This window comes from Solanum stenotomum, chromosome 8 (assembly GCF_019186545.1).
Source record: "Solanum stenotomum isolate F172 chromosome 8, ASM1918654v1, whole genome shotgun sequence".
NCBI lineage: Eukaryota > Viridiplantae > Streptophyta > Magnoliopsida > Solanales > Solanaceae > Solanum > Solanum stenotomum.
Genome location: NC_064289.1, coordinates 17878444 through 17893822, shown reverse-complemented (window position 1 = coordinate 17893822; position 15379 = coordinate 17878444). Strand labels below are relative to the sequence as shown.

Genomic DNA, 15379 nt, shown 5'->3' with positions numbered 1-15379 from the left:
GAAATTTGAGCTCCACAAACAACCCACCCTCTCTTTTCTCTTTCCATTACAACCATGAAAGATATTTGTCTAAACACAAATTGCAACCAACTATTTTAGTTTATTAATTTATGAATATTATCAATTAATTATACATGACAAATTATGTATCATGCACTCATAGAATCACTTGAAGTACCATTTCATACGAGGTACAACAAAAAATAATCTTATTGAGTATTATATTTCATCAATCCTTTGTCTTGTTGATATTAGTATTATATTTCTGGTGAAGTATTATCCTTTCGAAAACTGAACTTTGTAATATGAAATAAGTTATAAATATTTTGTAGCTATAAATCATTTATTTGAAAGTAAAATGAAATATAAAATCGTGTCGATTTTTTTGGGACTAAAAAAATAAATCAGATAAATTGTGATAAAAAAAAGTAGATACTTTTAAAATGAAAAAAATGTCATATTCTTGTACTCTCAGAAAAGAGTTATATTTATCATTCGTCATATTTATCCTTATTATCTTATTTTGAGTACATATTTGCCTTTGGGATGTTAACTCTCATGTCTCCACCCTTATTATCTTGTGCGTATATTTGTTCAATTTTATACTAGTTCAAGTATTTATTTGTGCATATTCAAAATTGAAAAATATAAATATAAAATGATATCAAGTTAAATGACATATTTATGTATGATTTTTTTTAGAGAGTTTCATTTACTTATAAAAAATATTTAAAAAATAAATTAAGAATTTATTTTTAAAACTTTTTTTAAAAAAAGAAAAAAAGCATACACCATTCTCCCCATAAAAACAACCCCTTTACCCTCGCCCCCACATCTTCTCTATCCTTTTTCTCTCTCCTCTTTGTATTTAAGCTTCTGTCCTCTAATCAATTTTTTTCAAATTCAAAACCGAGCAACCAAAAGAAGATAACTGTTTTTCCCTTTTCCTTGACAATTGAGAGAGATAAATAACAATACACAAAAAAACAATTTCCCTCCTTCCCTTACAACAAGGAACAGGTAAAATCAGAAATTATTCAACCTTCTTTTTTTCAATCCTGTTAACCCATTTTCAACAACTCTGTTGACTTTGTTTGTTCTCCTTCATGCTTTGAACGATTTGATTTTTATTATTACCAAAACAAATTATGGCAACAGAAATTTTGCGGCCACAGGATATATTAACTCAACGGTTCAGAGTTTCACCGTCGGCGTGTTATCGTCGGAGAAACAACTTTGGTAACGGAAATGACTATTTTAACCCTAGGTCTTCTTATGGGAACCGGAAACAGGTGGTCAGAACGGAAAGGGAAAGATCTGAGAAGAAGAAGGTGAAAAACCAACCTGAGCCGTTGATGAGGAGGAGATCTGCGAGTTCCGAGGATTTGAGACCGACTCACAACGCCGGTAAGTTTAACGGTGGTGTAGTTATGGGACAGGTGACGATTTTGAGGAGAGGCGAGTCTTTGGATTCTCTGAACTCAATGTATGGAACCAGACCGGGTCAACCCGAAATGGTGCACAAGCAGATCCGTGTCGGGTTATCGTCGGCCGACGTCTACGCCGGTTCAGCTTTTTCAAATTCGCCGTCGCCTAGAGCTCTTCCTTTGCCTTCCTTTTTCAACAAAAAGCAAGAAGATTTCAAGTCTGATGACTTTGCCAGTAGAGATTTGAGGCGCTTGCTCCGGCTGGAACACTAGGAGGATCCGGTTATGACGTTCCCTGAAAATGATCCGACCCGAATCGACGAAATATCGATAAAAGTTATCGAATTTTCGGGATCTTAATTTCTCCATGATTTTTTTTAGACATGTGGAGAAGATGAAAAGGTCTGAAATTTGAGAAAATTTAGAAAAAGAATTATATATTTTTAATTTTTCTTAAAATTTTTGTAAGATATGAATTTACTTTTATTGATCAATATTGGGAGGGTTTTGTTGTAATATGGGAATGGAATATTGTAATATATATAGTACTATATGATAAAATATTGGGAATGGGAATAATTATGGGAGAATTAGTAAAGTGGTTGGAGGGGAAGAAGATGAGTATATAAGAATGTTGTGCTGCTCTGTCAATGGTGTTAGAGATGACTGAAGATGATGTTGAAAGAGGAACATTTCAGTCTCTTCTTGTAAATCGTAAGATAATACTTATAAATACTACTAATATTCAGTGATCAACAGCTTACTACTTGTTATGGATTTATTTAAATTATTGGTCTATCGACGTAAATCTAAACTTCAAATATTTTCAAATTCTCAAAAGTGGCGTAGTCCAATTTTTGAGTTTTCAAAGTAAAATGACATCCTTCATGATTTGGGTAAGCAATTGGATAGCTCCCTTAGATCCATTTGAAACACTATGTGAAGGTGAGAATGGCATGGGAGCCCCCATAGGCTTCATTACCCTTGGGGATGTGGGACTAGAGGTCAACCCACGTCATAAAGTGATGGGTCATAGACTTATAAATTTCGGCATAAATACAAGTAACTCATTGATTTGGACAATTTTTTCCTCATGAATTAATTTTTGAGATTGAGTTAGTCCCATATGCTATATCTGGTGTCCCATTAGAGTCAAGACCATTTCAATTCATATTCACCACCAATATTCTTTATCCATACATTTGCTTTTGGGCTGGATTGAGTTAGACTCAAGATCCATATTTATATGGTATTAAAGTTAGATTCATCCCACCATTTTTACATGATTTAATGATTGTTGGATTCCATTTATGATTTATTGATGTTAGGCTCCATTTAAATGTTTAGTCCTAAGCATAAAGTGAGGTGTTAAGTCACACATTGGTGGAATGAGGAAAATATGGATTTCTTATACGAAATTGAACAATTCTCCTTTATAAGCTAACTTTTGAGGTTGAGTTACATCCGACTTCCATTTCTTTATAGTTAGTTCAACTAGTTCTATGAAGAGAGGGTGAAATAGGAGTGAGGTGGGGGGGCGGGGGTTGAGAGTGGACGAAAGGTTTAATCTTTGGATAACCACCCTTCATTCAAATTAGTTGGAGTCGGCTTATCGACGTTCGATATCCATTCTTTTTCCTATTTAGACATATTGTAAGGTTTTGTTATATATATATAGTTAGCTTGTGATTTTTAGAAACCAAATTAGCATCTATAACGTTAGAACATACTAAAATGGTCTAACACTGTCACGTTACAGAGATCATTCTTAACCCTGTTGCATGTGCTATTTCTTGTTTCATGTTAGCTTGGCTATATAACACACTGTTGGAAGAGGTTTCATGACTTGGTAAAAAGGAGAAAGAGAAATTCCTTCAACTCGATTTCGACATACTTATTCACATTCGATAGTTACCCAAAATAATATCATGAACTTATATACTTCACTGTTATGAAGTGAGGAATGTATATCAATTGATCATGATTAATTATAAAAATCTATTTGCAAACACATATCACACGTTTATTATTGATCTCTCTCTCACACACGCGATACTCCTATTATAAAATAAAATACACACAGAAACGATATATAGATGAAAAGATAGATTAACACAGCCGTGCACTCTTATTATTAAAAAAATGATTAATTTTTAGGAATCTCATAGTGTAAGGAACAAACTACGTCTTATCCCTATCCTTTTATAGTTTACAAAAATCCCGTGTCATTTGGATACCTCATTCATCCGGATACATAACTTTTGATACATTAGACAACTTTTCTGTTGAGATTAAAAAGAAAAATAAACGTAAAATTAAACGTCAGTTCCCCAAATCACGCAAATCAAATTGATGTCAATCTCTCCCAAATCATAACAAATTCAAACAATTGAAATTTCGAATTTTCATCTCAAATCTATCTCAAATCATAGCAAATTCAAAAAGTCAAAAATAGTAACTGATACATGATGAATATATCTATTTTGTTGAGACATTTAGATATGAAAATAGACTAGAACTCATATGTATCAGGAAAAGATTAACAACAAAAAATAAAAATAAAAAAATCAACAAGTTAGTCTATCAATTTTGTGTCATATACATAACTATGAATATGATACAAACTGATACTGTTATAAAACATTAATGTTTATGTATCAATAATAATATTTGACAATGTCTACAGATACATAGCCTTCTAGTTGAATAACTCTGGGGTATGTGAATATGATACATACTAATTTGTGTTTCAATAAATTAAGGTTATGTATCAAAACTAATATTTAAACACGATACATTGTGCATGATAAAATTGTAATGTATCATAATGTTGAAACGAAAACATTATACATTAATTTAAGAAACAAAAACAACTAGATACCTAAAAAATTTGAACCCACATATATCAGAAAAAGATGAACAACAAAAAATTGACCAACTGTCTGATTTGTTGAAAGAAAAAATAAATGATGAAGAAATTCTTTTACACTTTCTCATTTGCTTTGTATCAACTCCTTTAGCTTTTTTTCACTTTATACAATGACGTCACCCATGAATCTCGACCCAAAGCCTTTATTGGAGCCAACAACAACTCGACCTTTTTTTGGGTGTTTTTTCCAAGGTCGATTTTGAAGTCGAAGATACATCCTTCTTCGACTAATTGGGTAATCTCAATACCAAAAGATGGAGTATCATCCATATGTATTAGGAATTTGTAGATGAAAAAGCTATTCTTTTTTTTTTAAAAAAAACGATAACTAATGAACTGAAAAGAAAAAAATGGACGAAGAAGAACTATCTTTTCAATAACTTGCAATTGATGAACTGGAAAGAGACAAAAATTTGAAATTCAAAAATGAAGTGATGGAGGTAATTAGTGATACCAATGTATCCGAAAAAATGTAAGAAATTGAGGAAAATAATTTTTTTTGTAATTTTTTAAAATAGTAAAGAATAACAAAATATATGGTAAAAAAGATGTATAGTTAAAAGTCAATCGGAATCCTGTACACGGTTACTGACTTACTTCCATCTAACTTCACGAATCATGATGTGTTGAAATTATGACCTCCTTAGTTCTATAAAGGAACACGTACTTACTACTTGTTCCTCACTATTTTGAAGTTAGCAGTAAATAATTTCGTATAATAACTCGTTCAAAACTTCGTATTATTTATAACACCTTCAAATAACACAACGATTACACAACTATGTAACCTAAGGAATTATAAACTCTGATTCCTAACTACCCAAGACAAAAAACCTCAGGTTTAAGTCTTCTATCGTTCTTCAAGTTCTTCAAACTTGTTAAACGAAACCTACTCACACCACTTAATTGTAATAAAAAACTCTTGATCACAATCTTACAACTTTTTCTCTCAACTCGCAGCACTCCCCAAGTAATATCAAAACTCTTGATCGTGTTTTGATTTTCTCTTAATGTAAGTGCGCAAGTTTCTCCAAAGAAACTATTGCCCTATTTATAGATTTGGACTTGAATCCAAAACCTATTTCAACTGGAACTCCTACTTGTGCTCTGCTTCCTTTTCCTCTTGAAACTTAGAAGCTCACGCGTAGTATTCCTGCTTCGTGTAGAACTCCTAACAAATTATAAAGCGCTACTTTATTTCCAAAACCTTCTCCCAGTCAGATTTGGATTAGCTTGGAACATGTTGATACGACTTGTTCTATGCAACTTTGACACTTTGACATTCTTCAAAATATCTTGACCTTTTTCATCTTACACGATGATTTAATCAGATTTGAACATACAAGAGACTGAGAGGTGATTAATCAAATTTGATTACTGTTTCTATTAGGATAATATATAATATAAACATTATCCTAATTATTTAATTAAGAATTATTGTTACTATTAGTAAATATATACAGTTAAGCTAACTGATATATATTTGAGCTCTCAATATGTGCTGGCCCACTCCATCCGGGCTAACCCATACAAGCTTTGCAATTTGATGGGTCAGGTTGGGCTAGCCCATTTTTTATGTGGGTCAGGAAATGGTCGGCCCAGCCCACAAGTGCGTGGGCTACAGGCTTTGCCGGGCAGCCCTCTTTTCTTAAAAATATATTTTTATAATTTTTTAAATTAGATTATAATTTAAAAATATTATCATAAATATCGACTAGTGTTACTACTTGTTAATCAAATACACAAATAAAATTATCTATATAATATTTATTAAGTTTGATTTCAAGTAAAAACATAAATAGTTAAATAAAAATATTAATCTAATTGTTTTCCAATGATCATAATAAAAACACAAAAAGCTATGCTAATATTTCATAGGTTATGGCCTATGTAGTGATTCCCTAGAAATTTTAGGAACTTTATTTTATGTAGTACATATTTTATAAACATAATTTGTATTTAAATTGTAACATTTCAAACTTTAAACGGATTTTGAATGTACACTCCTGTTATTTTTAATACACTATTTTATTTTTATTTTTTAATTAATTTTTATTTGGCCCACGGACCGACCCTATCCATATTTCTCAAGCCCCACAAATCAATAGATTTATTCAGACTAGGCTAAAAAGCCCTTTTCTTAAATGGGCTCCAAAAATCGCAGCCCATCCCTATCAAATCACGAGTTAGGCCAGGCTGGCCCAACGGGCCTAACCCATATTGACGGCTCTAAATTTTCAAATGGTAAACTAATTGAAATGTAGGTCGTGTCAATGTTTTAAGAAGCGGAGATGAGGTGTGATGTTTTAGGACCGAGGAGTAAAACCTCAAGCTTGAGACGTCTCATATAACTTTAATTTTATAACTTCATTATTAAAACAGTAAATAAAACAAAAATTTTAATATTTCTACAAATAAATTTAAAACATATTGCTCCAAAATCTCATTAAAAAAATTGAACTTATCAATCCTTAAATATTTTAACGAGATTTGAATATTTATCATGATAATTGTTGAGATTAATAAGTTTATGCATAATTAGTTAGTTAGTTTAAACATTGTTACTTTCACAGAGTTAGTTAGTTAACAACTTTTGTAGTTAGTTAGGTTTCCGTTTGCCAGCTGTCCTAGTTGTTAGATATTTTCCTGTTTTCAGTCTGTATATATACAACTCACTGTATCTAGTTCTAGTTCAGTTTTGCCCAGTCGGAGTCACAAAAAGCTTGAACCTCAAAATCAGGAGAAGATGACATGAAGATGCCCAAGGTAGGATCATTTTTGAGATACCTCAACATGTGAAAAACAGCTTGAAGATGAGGTTCCCTGGGATCTTACATATATTGACTCAAATGTTGAACTGCATAGGCAATATCAAGTCTGGTATGAGTGAGGAAATTCAGCTTTCTTACCAACTTTCTATATAAGGTAGGATCACTTAATGGTCTGCCCTCATGAGCCTTAAGCTTAACATTAGGATCTAAGGGAGAAGCCAGGGGAGTTAGTTTATCACAATGAAAGTCCTTGAGAAGGTTATGTACAAATTTTCTTTGCGATATAATGACTCTATTATCCTCATATAACATTTCCAAACCCAAGAAATAGTGCAGTCTCCCAAGGTCTTTGATCCTGAACTGATCATGGAGAAAACTTTTGAGATGGACAATTTCTTCAGAATCAGTTCCTGTAAGTATAATATCATCTACATAGACACCTAGAAAAATAGTAGAAGAACCCTTTTTTCTTATAGAACAATGAATAATCATATAGTGAGTGAGTGTAACCCCTTGAATTCAAAGTTGCGGTCAACTTTTCATACCATTGTCTACTTACTTGTTTCAAACCATATAATGACTTGTTGAGCTTACAAACCAGCCCTGTATGTGTCACATCAAGACTTGGAGGGACATCCATGTATACTTCTTCATGCAGATCTTCATGGAGAAAAGCATTATTAACATCAAGCTGGTAAATATTCCACTGTTTCTTTGCAGCAATAACAATCAAAGCTCTTACAGTTGTCATTTTAACAACTGGTGAGAATGTTTCTGTATAGTCTATGCCAAAGTGCTGAGTATACCCTTTAACCACTAACCTTGCTTTGTATCTTTCCACACTATCATCTGCCTTGTGTTTGATTTTATAAATCCATCTACAACCACTAGCTTTCTTACCAATAGGCAAAGGCATAAGGGACCAAGTGTTATTATCATGCAAAGCAACGAATTCCTGAATCATGGCTGTTTGCCAGGCAGGATCAAGAGCAGCCTCTTCATAGCTAGATGGCTCACAATCATGAACAATATTTAAAGCAAAGACTTGACTATTAGGATCCAATTCTGCAGGAGATATATGGTGGTTGAGAGAAAAACAAGCAGTTAATGTGGTAGGAGTTGTTGGTGTGTGATTGTCTGTGGGTTGTGAAACAGGTATAGAGTGAACATAGTCTGACAAGTATGCGGGCAATTTGTGAGTCCTATGAGATTTCCTGGTTGTCATATCAGGTTGGTGAACTTGTTGGGGAGTTGTTGTTGAGGTGTTGCTAGGAGAAGGATGATGTTGTGGACTAGAAGGGTCAGGAGGTAACATAGGATTTGTGTCACTTGACGTCTCAGGATCACACTGGATAGTAGGATCAAATGATGAACCAGAAGTGGGATATGCAGATTGATCAGTAAAACAGTGATGATGGAAAAGAGAAGAAGGAAAGAGAGTAGGATCTTTAGTCATTGCAAAGGGGAAAATTATTTCATGAAAGATGACATCTCTAGAGACATACAACATTTTAGTGGCTAGACTCATGACCTTGTATCCTTTCATACCAAATGGATATCCTATAAAAACGTGTGGAGATGCTCTAGGTTCAAATTTAGATCTTTGGATTTTAGGGATAGTTGGGTAGCACAAACAACCAAAACTTCTTAAGTGTGAGTAAAAAGGCTCCAGCCCATACAACACTTCATATGGACAATTGTTATTTAGAGGTGCAGAAGGGAGTTTATTAATTATATAGGTAGCAGTTAGAATGCATTCTCCCCAGTATTTTGTAGGTAGTTTGGATTGAAAAAGAAGTGCCCTAGCTGTTTCAAAAATGTATTTATGTTTCCTTTCCACCACACCATTTTGTTGAGGTGTGTATGGACAAGACTTTTGGTGAATAATACCTTTGGACTGAAAAAATTGGATGGACTCAGTATTGGTGAATTCAAGCCCATTATCTGATCTAATTACTTTGATGGTAGTTTTGAATTGGTTTTCAACCATGGTTGTGAAGGTTTTAATAACATGTAGGGCATTGCTTTTATGACTGAGTAATTGTGTCCAAATGGACCTACTGAAGTCATCTACCAGGGTAAGAAATAGTCTAAAGTTGTCATGTGTGGGTGTTTGGTATGGCCCCCATAAATCAACATGGACTAAGTCAAAAATAGCAGTGCTATTATGAGTGCTCTGTTGCAAAGGTAGTCTAGTCTGCCTTGCCATGGGACAGATGGGACAAAGAAAGGTTGTTTGGATGAGAAAACCATAGGTATTGAGGATATACTCTTCATTTTAACAAAAGGAACATGACCAAGTCTGTAATGCCACAACAAGTCTGTATCATCACCAGTGGTAACAACATTGCTATCAACAGAAATAGCACTGTCTTTATTGTCAGATGAACTGTTTATTACATTTTGATGAGGTAAACAGGAATGAGAATTACATTGACAATGCAACCTATCAGTTCTATGAAGTGAAAGACATGTAGTAGGATTTTCAGATGAAGTGAAATGTTTGCTCTTTTGCAGACAGTCTGAGCAAAGGAGATACAAACCATCATGAGCTTTACCAATTTCCATAGGCCTCTTCAGTGAAGGGGCCTGCAAGAGACAAGATGTGTTAGAGAAAGAAACAACACATTTAAGATGTAGAGCTAGGGAATTGATTGAAATCAAGTTGTACTTGAAAGAGGGAATGAATAAGATATTGTACAATGTGATCTGTGAAGTTAGTCGCACATTTCCAACCTTTATGACCTTTACCTTATAGCCATTAGGTAATCTAACTAACATTGGTTCAGGTAATGGTAAAATATTGGTGAGATGAAGTTTGTTAAATGTCATATGGTGTGATGCACCTGAGTCTAAGATCCACAAGTCAGTTTTGGCTTTATAACATTCACATGAAAGTTTGTCAAAAACTATAGAAGAAGTGCATGCAATGATACCTGCAAAGTTCACAATAGGATTTGTTGTCTGCATGTTGCCTGAATTTTCTGCCTAAAATTGCTAAAGTAGGTAGGCAAGTTGTCCATACTGCTCCTTTGAGATAACACTTCTCCTTAATGTGGCCTGGTCTCTTGCAGTAGTCACAGAATGGTGTCACGACCCGAGAGCACCCCCTAGTCGTAACCGGCGTACTCGACCTCTCGGACTCGACCTCTCGGAGGTCTAATACAAGCCTCTTAGCATTCATTCATCGCATAACACTAAAAACCATAATGAATTAAAAACTTTCTTTACCAAGAAAACATTTCATTAAAAAAAAATATAGCAAGCGGAAGACTTTCTAGACTTTATACATGATGTCTCATAACCATCTAATACTTTAGAGTACAAAATTCGGGACTAATCCCGTACATAACTTAAACAATACAAAAAAGACATAAAAGAACATATTGGGTATTGTCCTCGAATCTATGAGGACTCACCAAGTCTTCATCTTCAACACTTAGAAACCTATCAAATAGCCATGACATGTCATCATTTCCAAATCCCTACACTTTAGTTAAAAAGGGAAAGAAAGGGGTTAGCACAATTAAGTACTAAGTATGGAAGCCATGCAAAAACATGCTAAAAGGGACGTTCATTGGAGAAACATGCTTTTATGCCATTTGGTAAAACTTCATGAAAAAAAAAATACAAGTAAGCCTTTTCATCATTTCTTGACCTCTATCTCAAGTTACCCAAAGCCACACTTAAGTGAAACATGAAGTGACCGCCCATACAATCTCTTCATATACACCTAAATGTTCCTAAGGGTTACCATAGATAAGGAAATTTACCATTACAATATAACATACTAAGTCAATGTTCACATATAAAACCATAGCCAACCGTATACATACTCAACATATATTCATATACAACCCATGCTTAACTTTAAAGGAACACATGCCATTTCATTACCATAGGACCTCTACCTAATATAACCTTAAGACACACTTGAGTAAGACAAGAAGTGACCGCCCATACAACCTCTTCAAGCACACTTAAGTGTTCCTCAAGATTACCTTAGATAAGGACATTTCCTTTACAACATAACATCAATAGACCAACATTCTTTAAGAAACCATTTTTGGAGACATTCAAGCACATAAGGGGACTTTCACATAATAGTCGTTAGACTTAGGGAACTCACTTTAGTATCTTCAAAGCCTACTCGTGCCATGTGTAGATAGCATCCCATACTACTACCTACACGTTGTAGAACCTATCCAATAACTAGAGTGCGCATCCCACATGATGGGAATAGGCATAACCGACATAGACCATACTAGCTAGGTATGGAATCCGGAGTCTATCCTACTCCGTGGAGGTTGTTCTACTTGCCAAAGGTAGAACTAGTAAGCAACCCATGTAGGCACATGGTTTAGGGGATGTCCAAGGAAGTTCATTGTGCCTAATCTCATACTCAACTAGGCCACCTTCCTAACCACATCCACTCGGTGCTAGCCTTGTTTCCCATAGAGTATTCAATCACATATGTACTTAGAGAAGGTTCCTTTTCTAGTTCAACCAACTCATAGTACCTCTTCCCAAGAAAGGCCCCATTTCTTAGTCATGGCCAATCAAGGTTCATAAGGATAGCTCATTAAATCCCCCTGGAAGGGTGCCTTAGGCCTACCGATTTTTCATTAAGGGTGCCTTAAGCCTGCCGGTCCAAGGTTCATCATTTCACACATGAGAAGGGCTACCACCATTAGGTCTACCGATTTCATGGTTTTACATTTACTTAGGAAAGCTAGACTTATGAAAGGGCACCATTTCTTAGTTTTGCCGATTCAAGTCTTGGCCTAGAATTCCTCTTTTAGCATTTATAGAAAGGGCACCATTTCTTAGTTCTGCCCATTTCACACATTCATGCATTCAAGACTTTAAGTAACAAGGAGGGACACTTTAGTCTACCAACCAAGTCACAACATTTTCATTTAAGGATACTTCATAATCCAACATCATTTCATATATACATCATGAGAAATCATACTTTAACTCACAATGCTATCCACTTTACATAGGATCATCACAAGATCACATAAAACTCATTCACATCATACCTTCACATATAGCTTCACATAAAACTCATTCACATCATACCTTCACATATAGCTTCACATAAAACTCATTCACATCATACCTTCACATATAGCTTCACATAAAACTTATTCACATCATTCCTTCACATATAGCTTCACATAAAACTTATTCACATCATACCTTCACATATAGCTTCATATAGGACTTTACATATAGCCTCATTCATATATAATAATATAACAATACAATAACACTCATATAATGCCTTCAAGGCCATAATCAATACACATTCAATAAGTACACACCTCCACCATAAGTGGATCAATCCAAACAAGAACAATTTCAATATAGCATGAAAGTAGGTCAACTTACCATTCTCCAAAGCCATAATCACCATTATCCAATTCTCAACAATTCTAACATCACAAGAGAATTTACCCATGACTTGCCTACAAGGCCATAATTCTCAACTCATCCATACACCAACAATCCACCAACAATAGATATAGATAACAATAGGAATCAATAATACAATTCAATCTAAGTACAATTCCATCAATACCCAAGCATTATCATAAAACCCACTTCATAAGCCAAACTTAGAGATTTAAGGAGATCATGGGTCCATGGAGTTTTTCACCTAAAAACATCAATTAAACCATAATATAATCATAATAGATTGTTTGAAACCATTTAATGCAAGAACCCATGAGTTTGAGGAAGAATTGGGGTTTTTCATAACCTTTGAAAACCTTGAAAACCATTTTGAGATTTGGCTCTAGGGCGAAAACTAGCCCTAAATAAAGAACTCCCATACCTTTACTAAGATTCCCCAAGAAATTTGATGAAGAAAACATCTTCAAACCAAGCCCTAGCTCCAAGTTCTTCTTCTTCTTCACTCTCAAGAACCCTAACTCTTACTCTTTTAAAATGGAACAAAAATGATCCACAAACAGCCTAACACAACAATATAACCTCAAAAGAAAAGATTTGTGAAAAGACCAAAATGCCCTTAAATTTTCCGGACGGATTCCCTGCCAACTGCCCAACTTTCAACGAGCATAACTCGCTCATACAAACTCGGAATTGAGCAAACTCAGTGGCGTTGGAAAGATCGTTCCAAGGGATTTCCAAACATAACTGGAACTACTCCTGGATCATCCTGAGCTAGGAGTTATGGCTGCTCAAAGTTGGCCAAAAACTCACTGATTTCCACACTTGGCCGAATTTCCAGATTCTGAATTTTTTTCCAAAAAATGACTACTTCCAATTTCAAGCTTCTTCTTATTCATTTTTAATTGTCGGAGTTACACAATTAAAACGAAATTACATATAAACCCCTCATAGAACCTCATTATAAAGTCAACACAAAGTCATAGGCTCTTACTTAACCTATCATTTTTTCGGAGTCGTTACAAATGGTCTTCCTCTATGATTTGGAGAAGCAGAAGAGTAATTTGTTTGGAAATTCTGACCTTTTGAAGTACCTAAAACATTAGCAGCTAAAGAGCATCCTGAGGTCCCTAAAGAGCTAGCAGCCAGAGAGCTGGATTCAACAAACAATTGGTTGTTTGATTTAAACTCTCTTTGTTTTTCTTCTTGTATTAATAGGGCAAAAGCTTGTGCCATAGATGGTAGTGGATTCATTATGAAAATGTTACCTCTGATTATTGTGTAACCTCATTAAGACCCATAAGAAATTGAATCAATTGTCTATCCTGTTCAACCTTGTGCATGACATTTTTTACTCCACAATTACATGCACAACTGCAGTGGTTCTTGATGTATAAGCTACTCAATTCTTCCCAAAGTTTCTTCATCTTGGTGTAATAGGGTATGACATCCAGAACTCCCTGAATGAGATCATTGATCTCTTTCTGAATTTGATACAACATGGCACCATTAGTTCCATCAGCTGGAAATCTAAGAAACAGGAGACCATTTCATTATCCTCTGCAGAAGCTGAGTATAGATCATTACAAAAGGTTGTTGGAGAATTGGTTTGGCCACAACGATTGTTCACTGAGTTGACTGTTTCTCCAATTGGTCCTTTCCCAGTATATTGTGACAGTCAGGCTGCATTCCACATAGCTAGGAATCCAATTTTTCACGAGAGAACCAAACACATAGAGGTCGATTGCCATTTTGTTAGATCCAAGCTTCAAGAAGGTTTAATTTCATTACATCACATCAGCACTAGTGATCAATTGGCTGACATCCACACGAAGGCTCTCACAGGAATCAAACACTCTACTATGATGGACAAGTTGGCAGTGTTCACCTCACCTCCAACTTGAGGGGGGGGGGGTGTGTTGAGATTAATAAGTTTATGCATAATTAGTTAGTTAGTTAGTTTAAACAGTGTTTGTTAACACCTAATTTTTGACCCTCCCCAATAAAGATTGATCATCGAGCTTCTCCAATTTTAAACGATTTAAGATAATTACTTTTTAAAAAAAAAAATTCAATAAAAAATAAAAATAGTTTGCAAGTTATTTTAAATAAGTTGTCGCTTATTATAATTTTTAGGCAATAATTATATTTTACTTAATTATGTATATAATTAGTTTATTTTAGGAATATTCAAAAATCGTTTAAAAAGATTTTTAGTTTTACTTAAATATTTTATTAAGTTAATTAGTAGTTTATATTTTTGAATCATTAGTTTATTAAGTTAATTATTTTATTTCGTTAAGATTAAGAAGCTCATTAATTAATTATATTAATTCGTCCTATTTAATTATTAGTCGAATTTACTAATTAACTCAATTTAGCTAAGTCATTAATCCAATTGGCCAATTTCTCAATTCCAATCCAACCAATTCCTTCAACTCCTCTTTGTCCAATTTTGGGCCTAATTTCTAGCCCAATTCATTACATCCAGTAGCCAGCCCAATTCTCATAACAATTCTCAACAACCTATTTTCAAATTCAATACCCGCTTCTTTTGTAATAAGCACCCCAACATACAATTCCAAATAACAACAGCAAATACAACGTACAGCATGACCAAAATGACCCCGTATTGTTCTTCTTCTCCTCCAGCGACAAGAAACCTAGAAATGGTATAGCAGAGAAAGAAGCACGGTTTTCTCCCCTTTCTTCTTTCGGAATGGGGCAAAAATTGCAAGAAAAGGTGTCTCTCCTTAATTGTGAAAGAATTTTGAAATTTGAATTGGGAATGAACCCTTTCTTATCCGTATTTTCCTCCATCCCCCCCCCCCCCC

General features: G+C 34.4%; 1 protein-coding gene and 1 long non-coding RNA gene across 3 annotated transcripts; one reads left to right on the top strand and one right to left on the bottom strand.

Moving 5' to 3' along the window:
* The first annotated feature begins 887 nt into the window (after nt 1-887).
* On the top strand, nt 888-2170 carry LOC125874459 (uncharacterized). Its single transcript, XM_049555351.1, has one exon. It carries the CDS (start codon nt 1149-1151, stop codon nt 1698-1700), a length of 552 nt encoding a protein of 183 aa, XP_049411308.1. The 5' UTR covers nt 888-1148; the 3' UTR covers nt 1701-2170.
* Nucleotides 2171-10381: 8211 nt separating this feature from the next.
* LOC125874472 (uncharacterized) lies at nt 10382-13198 on the bottom strand. Of its 2 annotated transcripts, none has more exons than XR_007447267.1 (2): nt 12970-13198; nt 10382-10617 (listed from the first exon to the last, which is right to left on the bottom strand). It is a non-coding gene; the product is annotated as an uncharacterized LOC125874472 (long non-coding RNA). The 2 variants fall into 2 exon arrangements; XR_007447268.1 differs by lacking the exon at nt 12970-13198 and adding an exon at nt 12525-12907.
* Nucleotides 13199-15379: the final 2181 nt, after the last annotated feature.

Excerpts from the sequence above, each read along its gene's own strand:
- LOC125874459 (XM_049555351.1), top strand. The coding sequence starts at position 1,149 with ATGGCAACAGAAATTTTGCGGCCACAGGATATATTAACTCAACGGTTC.